This window comes from Lepeophtheirus salmonis, chromosome 4 (genome assembly GCF_016086655.4).
Source record: "Lepeophtheirus salmonis chromosome 4, UVic_Lsal_1.4, whole genome shotgun sequence".
Taxonomy (NCBI): domain Eukaryota; kingdom Metazoa; phylum Arthropoda; class Copepoda; order Siphonostomatoida; family Caligidae; genus Lepeophtheirus; species Lepeophtheirus salmonis.
In genome coordinates, this window is record NC_052134.2 from 36922542 (window position 1) to 36940702 (window position 18161).

An 18161-nucleotide genomic window follows, 5' to 3' on the forward strand; every position below is an offset into this window, starting at 1 on the left:
AATATTTCTTAAATCAGTGTTATGAGCGTTGTTTTAAACTAATTACAATGTTTGTATGGATTCTGTCGTAAAAAAGATAACAGATTGATGAAATTCATTTGATCATAGGACTGTATTATAAATAATTTGATTTTTTTTTTTCAATTTGGACTTAACAATGTAACTGTAATGTCTTTTATAGAACCAAATGTAACCTGTTATATAAGCTTAGAACATGACAGTAAAGTTTTTTGCTCAAATTACATTAAAATTTCATTTAAACTCTACTTTTGAACTCATTCAATAATGACCCAGAGATATGAGATTATAAAAAAAGGTATCATTGCTTAATGTATATATTGCCCATTAACACAAATGCATGATATAATGATTTTCCCCCAAATTGAGTCTGGATTACATTATTTGTATTCTTGACAAATTATTGTCGTCAATATGTATCAACAAATTATTCTTAATAATCCTTTATAGGTACTGAAAATTTGATTTAGAGTAGCAAAAGTCATCTTTACAATAATAAAAATCTAAAACTTGATAGATTATTTTTGAAAAGGCATAATGGGGCCAAATTAAGTTTCATAGATGAATTGAAAGCTCTACACTGTAGTAAATATTATTGAGTATACCAATTCATCTCATTAATTTGACTATAATGTCTATTGTTGAACAAAATAGGTTTATGAATATATATAGGATGCAAAAAAAAAATCTTTTAAACTCAATGTTCATGGGTTCGTGTCTCGGTTGTTCCTAGAAAAGGAAATTGTTATGATGAATATGGAAGTTGGTGTAATCAAAATGGAGATAGCATATATTTTGGGATAAGTATCTGAAACAATATTATTTTGATGTATATATCTTAGTAAATGTCCGTTCAAACAGCATCGATAAAGGTAAATTTATCATCGTTCAATTCAAACATATATGTGAGTAAGTAACAATTCACTAATTAATAACACTTTCTGTATGATTTCCCCTCTCTCATATAACATCGATTGTTTTTCGAACCTCAACTAGTACATTATTTAGTATCTTTCAATATTTGTTTTAGGTACCTTTCAATCAATCAAAACTCTGTTTTGTACACACTTCTTTGATCCCCTAATGGTTATTTACCTGTATTTAGGTTTAATTTTTAACATATTTTAACTCTCGTTAGTGAATGAAAAATATACTCATTCGGAGCCTTTCTTTCTAAATAGGAATCATTACCGTACAATCATTATGCAAATCATTTTGAGTGCTGTTGCTGGCTGTGAAAAAACTGCTTCCTTTTCCTTGGTAAAAAAATGTAGCTATCAAGAGAAAAAACAATCAAATTTAATAAAAATGTGTGTGTGAGTTAAATTGTTATTAGTCATCCACTAATCGAACTCATCTAAGTTCAGACATGTCTTCTAAATTATGTTTTATAATATCGGAATTGGCTGTTTTCATCGTGACCAGGGCATAAATGTTTAGGCCTTTTTTTAAATTTGATTTAGAATTTTGTTCTTTTTAGAGAGGACTTTATAATTATTTTTTTATTTAATTGAAAATAATTTCAAATTCTTCAATTTTTTTAAAATAATTTTTTTGCGTGATTCGTTTTATTGTGAGAAAATACAATACAAAGTGCAAGTCTTTTTCCTCAAAAATTTGTTTGACATTTTCTATTTTCACAAGACATTTTTTCTTTTTTCTTTTAGTTAAAATTATTAATATTTTTGGATTTTTATAAAAGACATTTTAACCCTATTTTCAAATAACATTTATATATATATAACGGACAACTAAGTGCGTTCCCAAAAGAAACGGTAATTTCTCTCTGATAATGACATGTGATAGAATATAGGACCAAAAGATCCATACTCATAATTGTAAGTAAGAAAAATGGGCAAATGAAAGATATATTGAAATATCATATAACCGTATTTCTCATGGCAAATAAAATGCAGAATATTTACTTATAGAGCTTACTTGATAATTCTTTCCTGAGAGGTTCTATAAAATATGTATCAGGATAGGAAATTTGTTTAAGAAGAGTCAACATCATCCCTTTGAGGAAGTGAAAACGCGTTTACAAATTCAAGTTAATTTGTTTTTAGTTTATGGTAGTGTTTTTAACTAAATTTTATTTATTAATTTAGATAATAAATTTTTCTGGAAAATGATTTTAAATATTAAATTTTTTGGAAAAAAAATTAAAAAATCCACAGTTATCTTAAACTAACTTAAAGTTAATTTTTTTGAAATAATCTTTAAAAAAATCTTTAGCTATTCTCATAAAGTTAATTTTTTTTTCAAAAATCCATAGCTTCAAAAATTGTATTACAAATATTAAATTTTTGAGAAAAAAAAATCAAAAATCCATGGCTTTTTACAAAAATAAAATTTTTTGGAAAAAAAAATTGAAAAAAATAATTCAATTTTTTTTAATAAGTCATTTTCTATTACAAATATAACATTCTTTAATTGGGTGTGGGGGGGGGGCGCTACAACCCTTCAATCCCAACCCTTGGCAGACACCTTTGGGTAGATAATAGGTTTGCAGTCTCATTACAAAGCTAAAACCCCCCTTTTTATATCTTTATTGATCATATTATTAAAAAATGCACACAGACCTGTTAAATACAGAAAATGCCGATGATTCAAATTGTAACATTCCACAAATTTAATAATTAATTTAGTTATTTCATTATAAGGAAACACCAACAGTTGGCTCGACTCGCTTTTAGAATCTATTTAACAAAACTATTGACTATTTCCCAATATATCACGTCGCAAGCACAAAAATATGCATTGTATTTCATTGTCCGTTCTAGATGTTTTGATTTCTTGCGTGAATATTTTTCGTATTGATTTCGCAGAGATTTGTGCCCCTCGTGTACTGTACATTTTTTGTCCAATGACAAAATCACCTTCAGAATTATATATTCATAGACGATAATCAATTAATAAACACATAATCATTTGAAAAATATTAAACATTTTATTTTAGAAAGTTGGAGTAACATGATTGAAAATCATTATTATATAGTTTTGTATCGTGAATATTCATAAGATATATTTATTATTTTGTTAGACAAAGTGGTTTTAAGTGATAGCGTTTTTAAAAAGGTGTCCTTTAATCTCATTTTTGCACCCTATAAAGTAACATAACATGAAATAACCCTGTAAACAAAATTCTAAGAAAGAGAAAAATGTTATTTTTTACATCTATTAAATATAATCATAATACACTGTTGACTTAAACGAGTTTCAAAATTTAATTTAAGACAATAAAGCTTTTTAAATTAGGTTCATTTTTCAATGCAATTTAATTTCACAACGATTAGTTCTTTAGTATTGTGAATTTTTCCTCGAAAGCCAATATTACTCTATTGTATACTCTTTATACTAATCTTATTTTGATAAATTTAATTAACATCTATTATATATTCACAAGGAATATAATTATAGAAGTTTATAATGTGCAGAGCATACATATTAATTAGTAACTTTCAAGAAAAGATGTTAAACATTACATCATTAACATTTCAAGCGTTCGTATAATATTGAATTTTTGGATTATCTTTATCATGTGTAGGACTCTAAATTCTTATTTATAAATTATTCATCTCCTTTCTGAATTACAACTTGTACACTACTTAATATGCACCAACGATGAAAATCAGTGGTAGAAATCGTAGTTTTGGTCACTTTTTCCAAAATCATTTGACATTATGTATATTAATGTCAAATTAGCAATTTTCTTTAAAAACCGTCAATTTATAAAAATACTCTTCCAGGGTTAATTTTATCTTATATTATACAATATAAAATTGATACAGGGAGTTAATTTTTAATCACTGAAATATAAGTTAGTAGGTTCTATTAACTGCCACATGTCTAGTTAAGGTGAATATAGAATGTACAAACGTCGAAATGGATGATGCCGGTTTGAAAAGAAGAAGAAGGAAGCACAATTAACATTTTTCTTTTTTTGACGTTACATGTTTCCGCCCGCGAGTGACCGCAATAACTCCGTACGCTTAGGTCATTTTCTCATTCAACTTTCATGTATTTATTTATTTCAATGACAGTTAAAACTGATCCCTCGCGAGTGATGAACGCCCTATAATGAATCGTGTAATTCCTTCCTTCCAAATAAGAATTCATTCACAGCTATTAATTGCTCTTCTTCTGGGATTTGATCATTGTTTTAATGGAGGTAAGAAAAATTACTTATTTTATAAATATTTTTTGGGGGAATTCAATTTATAAAATAAATTAGGGCATGGGTCACATAGTGTATTGAGGAGGGGTGGATTTGGTCACAAATATGTGTTCGTATATTATTTGAGATTTGATTCATTCAATATGGACACGACTTGTGATTCAAAGTACTGCTATAAGGGACATTCTATAGCTCTCTTGCAATGCCAATATTAAATGGGTTTATAGCTCTGTGAGCTTGAAAGTAAAAAACAAAACAAAAACCAAGATTCCTAATATTATTTATTAAATAAGCAAAATTAGTGAATAAATTGAAATTTAAAAAAAAAGCCCAGCCATTCGTAGGTCCCGCTCACGGTGAAACACGTCCTTTTCTTAAATCCATTTCGGGGTTCACACATTCTTTCCATGCCTATCCTGGTTAGTTATAAAGTGACGAATGATGATTTCCCCACATGATGGTGACAATTCCTTGCTCTTTGGGCCGGTTTAATGCAAAGGCTAATCTGATCTTATGCATCACGGAAGAGATGAAGATTTGTTTTGGTTTTTTGCTATTTGTCAAGTTTTCTGTCAAACATTTAAACTTATAGGACCAACAAATCTTCAGTCATAGGGTCTATCATTAGACTAGGGTAGCCCTTCTTTCTCCCCTAAAACACTGTCCTCTCTTAAAACATCAATTAACTTTTAAAAGCTATATCGAATGGCTTATAATTCCTTACCACTCATAGATATTGAATACGACAATAAATTTTCTTGTAAAATCAATTGGCATTTTATAGAATAAAGATGTTATAATTTTTTATACGTATGTATTTGTTATTCTTTAACCATTATGAATTATTATCGGCAATACTAAAGATATGTATTATTTCAAGTCCATAGCAAGATGACTTATGATCACATAAATATGTATGTATGTTTGAGTATACTCACTATACTACACTTCTATAAGCTTCATATTATAGAGGAAACAGCTGCATTAAAAAATCTTCTCTCTTTTTTTTGTCTTTAATTTATATATTTTTTTGTTAAACATTTTACTAAATATAGTTGTTGTAGACATATATAGGTATATGTATGCGTTTTGAAACGCAGAGGAAATGAGTTGGTATATGAAGTAAGCAAATAAATAACGTGGCCATCTTATTATTTTGTATTTATAAATACCAAATTTGTAAGCAGCTGTATTATTAAGAAGTTATCATGAGGGGGAATCAACCAACTTTTCTAAATAGTATACACGTACTTAAGATAATTATTATTTTTCTTCAAAAGTTAATTTTGTATTATTACACTTCTCGATTCATATATATATATTTTTTTTTTGACGAGAAATAGTTCTCTATTTTCTTTTATTTGTTTTTATTCATATGTATTTGACTGAACTGTTTGGAGCCATCTGTTTTTGTGATTAAAGTGATTTGATGATTAAAGTGTGATTTACTTCATTTGTTTTTGATATATTTCCGGTCACGAGTTGTTGTATGTTTTTCCCCCTTAAGTATTTTGATTGTATCGTCCGGTCTACTTTAATCGTCATATGAAAGTTTTTCCCTTCATTAATGAAGGAAATGATTGAAGAAGAGTGTTTCAATGCTCGGGCTCCTCTGTGGACAAAGTGAAAACATTTCCTTCAAATAGGAATCTTTCTATTTATGAAGTACATAATATGTACATATTTATGAATGATATATTATGTAGAAAGTGCGAACAAGTCACGGGTCTCCTCATCAAATCATTAAATCTTTTTCTCTCATCGTCCTAGTTACTGGCTCCTGCTACTTTCCAGCTGCCTTTCAAGGAGAGTATATGACACAAGCAAGTTCATCTCAGCGTCACTTCACCTATTCTAATTTGTCAATAAATTACAATTCCATTCCCGTATGGGGCTTCTGTCATCGCCGTCTGGGCAATAATGTTATTCTCATGGATGACGCGGGTGGTATCCGATGCTATAAATGCTTTCAGCTCGTTCTACGATCTTCCAACATTCTTACAGTCCTTTCTTCAGTCATGAATAAATGCTATACCTCAGAGGATCGAGCCGTAAAAGACTGTCCAAGAGATGGTTTGGATAGCGCCAAAGAAGTCATTCTCTATCGTATGTATTGATAGCTGTTCTATTCTTACTCAAAACCTAATTTACATGTGTTATTTTTAAATAGGAACTAAAGGTATTATGGGTGAACCAGGAGCGAATCCAACATATTGCCCCATCAATGGTGCGTTTACATTCACATACACTATCCACGATGGTACAAAGGATGCACTCAAATGCTCCTCACAAACTTCTGAAGTCTCTGATTGTCCATATGGCTTTGGTCTTCATTTTCAGTTTAAAAGATGCTCATTTGGTGATATGGGTAAGTTAGATTTTTATTTTCTTGCTAATTCTCAAAGGTCTACTACTCATTAGAAAAAACAATAATTCATCCAATTATTTTGACAGAATTTTCTTTCCATTGTCTTGGGGATTGGGATTCTGGACAACGCTCCGGAGAGCGCTATATTGCACTTATGGATATCCAAGCAACTAGTAAGGATGTTATCGAGAGCCGTCCCCGCTATCGTTGTGCAGTAAGTAAATCTTTTAATTCCTAACAGTTAAGATATAATTATTTGAAAATTTTGTCTGATAGTTGTACAAAAAGAACGAGGAATCTGGAGAAATATCCTTAGCACTCTCAGCAGATTCATCATGTAGTAGTCAGCTCATTTCATCAGAAAAAGGCTATGAAACTCTTTTGTTGAGTCCTCAAACAAAGCCTGCTCAAATTGTCAACCAAGGGCAGCAGCAAGCTTGTTTCCCAAGCTTTGCACAAGGGAAATGGGAATACTTGGAAATTAAGGGGGAGTCTGTACTTCTAAAGGATCAACGAGAATTTAAGACTTATAGTGGACAGTGTACTCGAAGATCAGAGCAGCATATTGAGAAATATATCATCTTTGCTCGAACTCATTGTGGAGAAGAAACCTATAAATGTCTCTGGCTTAAAAATCGTGGGGACAATGCCCTGGAATTTAAATTAGGTGTGTACATATTGAATAATTTTATTGTTTTGATTTTCAGAAAATAACGACTTGTTTATGAATATATCTATATTTTTGAATATTTTATTTAGGATCTTACTCATCAAAGAACCCTGTGGAGGAACTCTGTGATGATGAAAGTTTTGTTGATGAGACATGGCGGACTCAAGGTCGTCTAAGTGTCACGGATCCCACACCTTATCCTATTATAGGAGAATATACGGGTGTTATACCAGATACTGATGGGCTCTGCGCCAAGTTGTACTCTGACTGTAACAATCCTGAAATCATGTTTTATACCATTTTCAATTGCTTCAACCGTTCAGAGATTTTTGAAGAGAGGGAATATAGCTGTCTGGGGCAATGGACGGATGAGGATGATGGACTCATCTATACGTACACTCGAAGAAAAGACATGATAGGCTTCGAATGTTTTGTGGCAGTCATGAGTCCTCGAAGCGGGGATATTTTTCTTCGCGAAGCAAGTCATAATTGTGAGAGAGGTCAAACCCCAAAGAGGAATGGAATGAAATTAACGCAAGTGTCTAAATGCTATGGCCGATTTCGAAAAAAGCCATTTCATCCGTCTACTAGCATTTCCACAGAGCCAACTTATGAAACAAACTCTATTGACAGACTTTTAGCAAGTGGAGGAGACTCTCGATGGAGTACTTCTTCTGTTGGGCTACCAATGATCCTTGTTTGGATTTATGTTATGTTTTTATGAGTTTATTTTCTTGTTACTTCTTAATCACCAAAAAAGATTTAAAAAAAAAAAAAGAAACGAACCTTTGGCTGTGAAATTAAATACAATTTTGTATAAATCGAATAGTTTGTCAAAGAAAGAAAAAAATTAAGTGAAATGGGTTGCAATACTCAACAACCAAAGACTATTGTAATTGCAAATTTTATATACATATTATAAATCAACATTACTTTTATCATTACCTGCATATAGGTAACATAATATATTCGTATATTTTCTTTTAGAGTCTGTGATAAACTAAGTATAATTAACTTTAATCATCTATATGCATCTTGTGTTAACGCCAAAAAATATCATTAAGGATCTTCTAACTTAATTTTCCTCTCCATGAATATGAAAGAAGAAGACGTCTTAACTACATTTTATAGTTATATTATGAATTATTTTATATTTATGTACATTTATAATGCAATAAATTTATATATTAAATATCTACCTACATTCTACCATAGAATGAGAATAATTAATGTTAATCCACTATTGGGAACAAATTAAAGAATGAATTGTTTATGAAATATTATATGTACATAAAGCACATGAGTAGGGATTAAAGCTTTAATTTGAAAAGTTTAATAGAAAAAGAAGATATTTTGTTTATAAAGCTTATTTATAACTTCTTTTTTACATAATCAGGGGCGTTTACAGGGGGTAGGCTGAAGGGGCTTAACGAATTTTTGCGTTTTATAAAATATTTTTTTGTTAAAAGATGAAAAATTTTACGCAAAATTAGGGGTAAAAATTGTTTTTCAAAGATTTATTTGCTTAAAAAAAGGTCATTCGGGCAAATTATGTAGTAGAGCAAAAAATTTTGATACTTAAAATTTTTTAACGACAAATTTAATTTTTTTGTGAATAGCAATGGATTTTTGAAGTTTTTTCCCAAAAAATATAACATTTGAAATTGAATTTTTGAAAATTATTATAATGCTCGAGTATTATACGTTTTAAACTTAGCGTATCTTAGCTTTAATGTCATCGTTAATGTATCCATTGAACATTCAACTGTTTCAATATCAGTGGGATCTGCAAGTGGTGGTCTGAAGGGGATGGTAGCCCTCTAAATTAAGGAATGTTTGCTTTTGAATAAAAAATTTAATATTTAATTTTTTTTTTTTCAAAAAATTTAATATTTAATTTTTTTTTTTCAAAAATTTAATATTTGAAATTTAATTTAATTTTATCAAATTTTTTTCCAAGAAATTTAGTTTTCTATAAAAATAACTATGAACTTTTGAAATTTATATCCAAAAAAATGTAATATTTGAATGTAATTTTTTGTGTACAGTTATGGATTTTTGAATTTTTTTTCTAAAAAGTTTAATATTTGAAATTTTTTGTTAACAGCTTTGGATTTTTGAAAAATTTTCCAAAAAATGAATTTTTCAAATTTTTTGAAAACCAAGCCACCCCCCTCAAAAAAATAAATATATATATATATATATATACATAAGTTTATCCCCGAGGATTCTCATCCTTAGTACTGTAATTCTTTCCTATATAAAATTACGCATATTAATTTTTTTTTAATTTGTACAACTTGCGCTTACTCAAGTTACAACTTCTACAAACCTGCAATTGGTCCACAACATATAAATGAAATAAACCTGTTGACATAAATAATTATATTACAGAGTTGATGACCTTTTGGGTTAAGCCTCCTCCCTCCAAATAATGAAAGCTTGCAACACCCCTGCATACCAACAAAAATAGTTCACGTAACAGAGTTGGAGAACCACTGCTTTATGTCCCCGATATATTTATAGTAATTGTTTTAATTTTATAAATAAAAAAATATAACTTTGGTAATTATTATAAAGTTCAAATGCACACAGTTAAATTGACTCATATATAGGTACGTATTTGATAAGTAATTTTATTAGATCATAATTGAACATCAATTAATAGTGGATAATTAAAATGATTGAGGATGTAATTAAATCAAGGGTAATGAGATATAGAAATTCTAACTTGTATACAATCATCTGCTTACACAAGTTAAAACTTGTACAATTTATATATATTATCCATTTTATTTAAAAAATAATATAAAAATCCGGAAGGGTTCAATTGACGAAGAAGTTCTCCATACTTATGTAAGATTCAAATAGTGATTCAAACCTTTATCAAAAGATAAATCAATTCCCTTGGAACTATTTTGGATCTCAAAGAGTCCCCCCATCATTTGAATAAACAAATCCTTGTAATCAACATAGAGCAAGATGCATCTCGAACGAGCATGGTTATTATTGCAATTCTTTGTCTATTCAGAATGTTATTGAATTAACCACGGATCCCATAATGGTCCATTCTCTTTCTCTCTGTGTACAACATACATATATACTATTCTTTCAACCCATTATTTGTCATCGAAACCCATACAGGACCAGAAGAAAGAAAGAAGTTTAGAGCAGCTGGACAAAGTTATTTGTGAAATGACAATTTGTATGGATCCGTGTTTTCATAATCATGTGTGTTGTAATATTAAACTCTTTATTTCTATTGTTATTTACGAATGTATATATTTATTATTTTCCATTATTTATTTTGACGAAAAATATTTTTATTTATGTATACCTACGAATATTTATTCTTATCAATGGCGCAGGTCCTTGATGATGACTGTCGTTCCAATAGAGTTTACATATATTGAATAAGTGACTCTCTCTCACGAATCTTTTAAAATGTAATATTTATAATATGTACCCAGTGGCGGAGTGGCACAATTTTCAAAATGGAAGACATGTGTAAATTTTAGCGCCTCTACGCTACAGACTTACAAAAATTTATTTTTTAAATGTATCTCTTCTTTAGGATAAATTCTGATTAGGTATTTATTTAAAAAAAAGAAATTTTGTCTATTGCCTCAAGAATATTTTTTTAAATTCGAATTGATATTTTTCTTTTTCTGTTTTTGAAATTGTTTTTTTCTTTAATAACAGTCAACCATTATATTATTGTTATAGGTTTTATGAATTACTCTTTTTGTAAAAAGACATTTTGAAAGACGATCTTTTATTTTTAAAAACACTTACCATTGTAAAATTATTGAATTTTTCCTAAATTTGGTGCCCTTTTCACTTTTCGTCTCTGTTCCCTCCTGAGACTAAACCACTGTGTGCACCCAGTTTTAGAAGGTAAAAGGGGCCATTTCTCTAGGCCCGGCTATCGCTGGGGCATTGTTTGGGATAGACTTTAAAAAAAAAATAGAACTATTGGATTTATTTAAGTTTAAAAAGTAATTATACTATAATATTAGTAAAATTCACTTGTTCTTAAAAAAAGTCATAGAAATGAATATTCGATTCAAAAATAAAATCATTTTTATAAAATATAAAAAGGTAAAAATAATCTTAAAAAACAATTTCTTTAAAAAAATATACTAATATAAAAAAAGAAAAATGCCCGTACATTTATGGATGCCCATTTCAGCTCACTTTGAAGCCGTCTCTGTACGAGTATGTTTTATACTAGTTGCAATCTTTGTACGAGCGGCAACTGCTATAAGCACATTGTGCAAGTTGTAATATCTTCGTCTTAAAATGCATAATTTAATTACAGCATTGATTCTAATGACTTAAAATTACTTGATACCATCATTTAATTTGATCTATTAAAATTTGTTGGTTATTATTCATTTATCAGTAATATAAGTGTGGGCGTTTGAACTTTATAACTTACAACAGAAAACTTATATTTTAGTATATTTATAAAAATAGTCAAAAGTTGCACTTTTAATATACCGGTCCGTGCATAGAATATAGATTCTTTGAGGACAAATAATAAAACCCATATAGTTCATTTTAAAGGCATTTTTTATGTATTCTATTGAAACAAAAGTGGCTTAGTATTTAATTTTCTAAATAATCCTCGAATATGGCCACCATCAGCTTCCAATACGTCCTCCAGACGGCGTTTGAAGCTCTGGCATACTATAATGAGTTATTCCTTCGACATTGCTACCCAAACCTGCTCGATGGATGCCTTAAGGTCCTCAATATTTGGATTGTGCACTTCACAGGCCTGAATGGTCGCTGTACGACCATATAAAGTGAGCCTATAGCCCGTTTTAAACCATATCAGGTCCATTTGGAGTCAATTTTGTTGGTTTACCACTCTTGGGCTTTGTGTTCGTATCATGACCATCGTAGGTGATTTTGTACTTGAAAAACAGTATTCCGGGATGCTTTAGTAGCCTTGATGACATCAGCGAAGGGGAGTCCGGGATGAAGTAATGAAGCTACCTCAATCCTCTTCCGTTCATCAGCCATGACGTTAACTCCATTAAAAAAGGTTTTTATCAAAAATATATGTTGACATTGTTAGCTAACTGGAACCGTTGGAATTTTTTCTCATCAATTACCCAACTCCGAGTTATAAATCATTGAATTTGAGTCTCAATTCATTTGCTCGGACCGGAATGGAACATCCATAGAAGATTCAAGTATTGTATTATCATCATGTCATCATACTACAAACCCTTTATTTAAAGTTATTCCCCTCATTTTTTGGTTGCAACTTGTACAATTAACTTGTACTCGTACACAACATATATAAAGAAATATTCAAGTAAATCCACAGAACAATTTCTTTTATCAATGTTGATGGATCGGTCTTTTGAAATACTACGTAATTTTTATTGTGATTGAAAGCGTCAATCCTTAATGTATAGGAAATACTTATAAGTTATTTATTGATAAGTAAAGCAACACAGTACATTCAATGAATGCCTTGTTGGTTAAAGTGCATAGGAGTTTGCAAAATTTACACTCAATAAATTTTATTTTTGTTTGATCATGAATATATTTTGATGACACAGTACCATAAATATTAAATGCTATAACTATTGTTGTGTAAGTCTATGATTTGAAGAGTCATCCAAAAGTTAATAATAATAAAAAAAAATATATGTTAAAGTTTTTATATGAATATTTCTTGTTCAATATTATTTTTGGTTATTCAGAATACTCTATTCCTAGTAGGGGATCGAGAAAGCTCTGCACTCTGTGAAGCATATAATTTGTGCTACTTTATAACGAATGCAATAATGAAGGTATATGTTGAGTGCAAATTACAATTTTGTACATATCCCACACCAAAAAATTAGATTAAGAGTTTTAAGTAGACAATTGAAATGATAATAATGCAGCATTCTATAGATGATCGATATTATTATATTAATGGCACAGAATTGGACTATTTATTTGACAATTAGTAATTGATACGTATGCTGTGGCAAATTATAAAGTTTAAATCATGACTGGTAATTTTGCTCCGAACATTTCGGCCTCTTGGATATCTATTCGCATGAAATATTCACCGTTTTTTTTATGCTTTTATATTATAGGTTCGAACTGTACCTTTAGTCTTTTGTATTTATCTCAGCTATAGACTAAAGGATGAAGAAAAAGGGGAAATAAATAAAAAATAGTGTTATTAAAGACGAAAGAGTAAGGAGTTACGGATCCGCGATCATGAGTCTATTTCAAAAAACTAATTGACTAGGGCACCTTACTCATAGACATGATCTTAATAGAGACTTTAATAAATATAAGGAAGTCCATGGATATAGAAAGTGGAATTTTTCAACATTAAAGACTAAAAGTAAAGTTCGAACCAATAATATAAAAACTTAAAAAGGCTGCAAATTTATCAAACGGCAAAATCTGCCAGAGGCAAAAACTTATTCAACAAAATCACTAGTAGCAAAAACTTTTGTGCAAAATTACATAGAACCAGTTTAAAAGCCAATAGGTATAACGTGTTACCCTTAAATACTTAATTCCATGAAAAAGTAATTTTAAAGGATCAAACTAAAAATTATAGCATAAATAAGTCGTTGGTAATTAAATTGAAGGTTCTTTCATTGACTGAAGGGGGTATGAGACGTACAAATTGTAACTTGTATAATCAGTTTGTACGAATTACAGTATGTACACAGGATATACAATCCTATCAATGAGTACCTACTAGTTCAAATATTAACACTATATACATCAACATTTAATTTTGAAATAAATAGAAAAAAAAATCATCAAAAATAAGAAGAAAGTACACTACGTCAGAGTTCTTACCACCTACCGATATATACGTACCACGCGACCACCTTCTTCTCCAGTAATTAATAATAATAAAACGCTGCTGAAAGCCACCGTCAACGCTCTTTTTTTTATTTTTACAGCCCCTTACCTGTTGCGGTTATCCCCAATAATAATGGGGGCTTTTGGTTTTTTATTATCTTTTTTTTTCTTTTTACATACTATGTTTGTTGAAGTGTGTGTGAGCTCGATGTATGAACGACTATTTTTCCATTTCCCCCTCCCCCCTTCTTTTTGTGCAGGTGTGCTCAATACAGTATTGCTCACAGATGTCTTACCTCGGATAAAAGTCTAAGTATATTTTTAGACTCATAATTGTACTATGGACATATGACTACATTGGTTACTCTGACTACAACTACCCTAATAAATGTCACAATTTAAATTAATTTCCATATTTTACGACCTCTATTCTTTTAAACGATGCAGGAATGGCCTGCAGTATAAGATATATTGAAAATGTACAGACTGATGTATCTATATCGCTCTCTAGATTAATGTGTGTTCAAAATTTTCTGATTAAAAAAATTTAAAACTTTTTTACTTCTAAGAAGAAAAGTCTTTGAGTTTGTTTTTGAGAAATATGTCAAAATTGAAGATTTTTGATTTGTTTTAAATCAAGATTTTTGAGTTTTGTCTCTAAGTTGATACTTTTTTCTATAATTTAAGCAACTCACATACACTTTTTGATGATTTTTATGAAAGGAATGAAAAGAGATTTTTCATTTTAGACCTTTAAAATTAGATTCTTAATTTTCCAAAAAATAAGTGGTTTAATCATTTTTTCGACGGGACAAAACGTTTGTAAGATTAAAAGGTTATAATTAGGAAATTCTCATTTTGTATATTTAAAGATCCATAAAGTTTTTTTTTGCCAAAAATTGTCAATCTGATCAAATCGAGGATTTCAAAACTCATGTTTCAAATATGATACATATGGCGTTGTAGGAGGATTAGTGTTCAAAGTTTCGTTTTCACAGGATTTTTTATTCATGCTCACAACTCAATTCTTGAGTAATACTCATTGAATCAAACTCTAAAGTAATTGGAGGAATAAAATAATTAAAAAATGAGGTCTACAGACTTTAAAACAATTATTATAAATCACAATGACGTAAGGAAATGAATTTGCTCCTATCTGCAAAAAAATCTTGACAATAAGGTTATATATATATGTGTACAAAAAATTCCTGATCAACAAATCTTTTGTATTTCAAATAATGCTTCCTTGATTATGATATAAATCGGAGGTAGTGAACTCAATCCAAGCACCATTGAATTAAATTAATTAGAATGAAAGACATGTACGTGAATTGCAGTCGGCTTTAATGAAAACAAGAAAATATAAAAGAAAGTTATTTATAGAAACGTGTTGTTCATTTAACCATAAAAATATGGTTGTACTGGTAAAATAAAATAGTAATTATTAAATATATATAATAAAATTAAAATGAAAAACCAGTAAATTTTGATATTTTTAAAAAGAGCACAATAATTTTTATGGTCGTATTTAAATAACAATAATCTATTGTAGATATATTTTTGGCAAAAAATAAATGAAAGAAGATTAATAAAGAATTAGGATAGTTCCTTTATTTTTTTTTCGTTTCTTGTGGAGATAAATTTAGGAATGTATCGGTACATCTAATATTTTGACGTCATGTCCTTCATCTTAAAGATGTATTGATAATATAGGGACTGTTTTATTTACAAGAATAACTACTAGGGTACCCTGTATCCAGTTGTGGCATGATTTTAAATTTAAACTCTAAGAGGAAGTCCAATTTCTGTAAAAAAATGTAATATTTACTTTACAATGAATTTGAATTTTTCATATTTGCTATTTGCTTTCAGTCATAATTATCTTTTAAAACTCCATTGAGTTTTGCCACGATACTAGCCCCATGCATCTTCCGACAAGTCGTGCCGGACGTTTGACAGTCCCTACAAAACCACTCTTTGATTAATGTCGTTATTATTATAGATATAATTAAATAACGTCATTATAAATCTATCTCCACTATCATCCTAAGATTTGTAGGCCTTTTATTTAATATAAAAACAATATGTAAATATTTAAATTAAGTCTGAACTAAGAAGATTGACAATTTATTATCGTACACTTGTCAATCCAAAAATACTTATGCATTTCTAGATATAAAAAAAAGAAGGAAACTTTAATTTTAAAAATGTATCTTCTCTGTAAAAAAAAGAAGAGCACTTGTTTTTTATCAAAGTTTTATCAAATTATATAATCAAAAGGGAAACTAATGACCCCCGTATGAATTAATTATATGAGTACAAATCGCTTTAATTTTCCACCATTTGATGAGTTAAAATCGACGTATTTATCAATTGTTGAGTCTATCAGAAATGAATAATATTTATTATTGAATAAAACTACTTATCCTCTAGAACTAAATATTGTCATATAGATGGATACTAAGATGTCTTATTTCCCTAGATGTTGCCCTTCTGCAAGATTAGAGAATGAGATAGGAGATAGTAAGTTCTGTAAAATTTAAGTAATTTCTTTTATATTTTACGAATAAGAAATAAATATCCAGCTAGTCTTACCTAGATACATTCACCATCATTCAAAATTATTTCCTATTTCCTATATTGTAAGGTGAAATTATAATTAAATATTTATTTATTTGTTGTTTTTTAACTATAGGTAACTTTGTCGGGTATCATTTTTTGTTCGCATAAATCATTTGCAATATAACATTAATTGTTATAAAACTTCATATCAAGTGAATTTTCAACATGTATTCCACTTTTCATTGTATGAGTTCCACATTAAGGAAGTTTACATTATGAAATAATTCAATACTATATTTCTGGGGAATTTAGTTTACTTTTAGATTATAATATACTTTAATTCTAAAGTTGTTCTTTAATTACAAGATTAATGTTATCATGTCGTTGACTAATATTTACATATTGTGCAGTAGACTATAATTAATTTTGTAAATATAATGTTGCTTGCCAACTCATATTATAAAAATGTTCCTCATGAAAGTATGTTTGTAGAGTTAAAAAAAGAAACAAATATATACATTTTAAGTTTGTGGATTTGTGAATATTTTGACACGATTTGGTAACTTTATGATTTCATTTTCATTAGATAAATTTATAAAAAAGTTTTTTTTTTTTATATTTAAATGTATGTTCAATTGTGTAAATTTTTAAGTGAACGTAAGCAAAAAGGAATAAAAAAGGGTTTTTTATTATTCATCTATTTTTATTTTACTTCTTACAAAACTCAAAAAATATTGAAATTCAAAAATTAATTCCATTACATCAAATCTTTAAAAGAAACCAATTTGTGGGCAATGCCGGGTTTAAAGGAAATGATTAGAGGGACTTGCTCTGTGCCCCGCCAATTGTACATTGGAAAAGGTAGTAGCTGAAACTATAATTCCTTCCCCAAAAGAATATTCAAATGACCCCATAATATTGTTTTTGTCTGAGGCCCCGCTCACGTTAAAACCAGCCTCTTTCCTATGCAAGTGTTTTTCATCTTTTTTACAATACAATGCGATACAATGACAGTGGTTTCTAAGCACGTTAATTTGATATTAAGATAATTTGTAATGAAAATTTTTTAAATTAGGGCTAGGTTAAATAATCATTAGTGTTTTTGTTTAATGAACAAAGACATAAAACGCTCATGGATCTGGGGTGGAAGCCAAAATAATTTTGGTCTGAAACGGGTTGGTTCAAGACGTTATCTCCAACCACCTGAACTGCGTTTGCAGTTTTATTTAGAAGGTGGAAAAGCTAAAAAAGAGTTATATAGACCTCAAACGAAGACCTGGAAGTGGTTGTCTAAAAAATGCATTACCAAAACTACAAAACACTGGCTAAAAGGGAATCAGAACAAGTCAATGACTTCAGTTTTCAAGGATTTGTATTTTCATACATTCGTCATATATATATAAAAAGTGTTCCCTATTTCAATCTATGTACATATTACATGTATATAATAATATATCTATTAATACGTCAAAATAAAATTCTAGCATGAATGAAAAAGATTGGTGTTATGGCAATCACAGAATAAG

The 18161-nt window shown here is 29.2% G+C and overlaps 1 protein-coding gene across 1 annotated transcript; it reads left to right on the top strand.

The window, feature by feature from the left end:
• Nucleotides 1-3985: 3985 nt before the first annotated feature.
• Nucleotides 3986-8014, top strand: LOC121115862 (uncharacterized). The gene is made up of 6 exons (XM_040710028.2): nt 3986-4189; nt 5966-6301; nt 6366-6563; nt 6650-6777; nt 6840-7230; nt 7323-8014. The coding sequence occupies exons 1-6, from the start codon at nt 4099-4101 to the stop codon at nt 7955-7957; spliced, it is 1779 nt and encodes a 592-aa protein (XP_040565962.1). The 5' UTR covers nt 3986-4098; the 3' UTR covers nt 7958-8014.
• The last annotated feature ends 10147 nt before the right edge of the window (nt 8015-18161 follow it).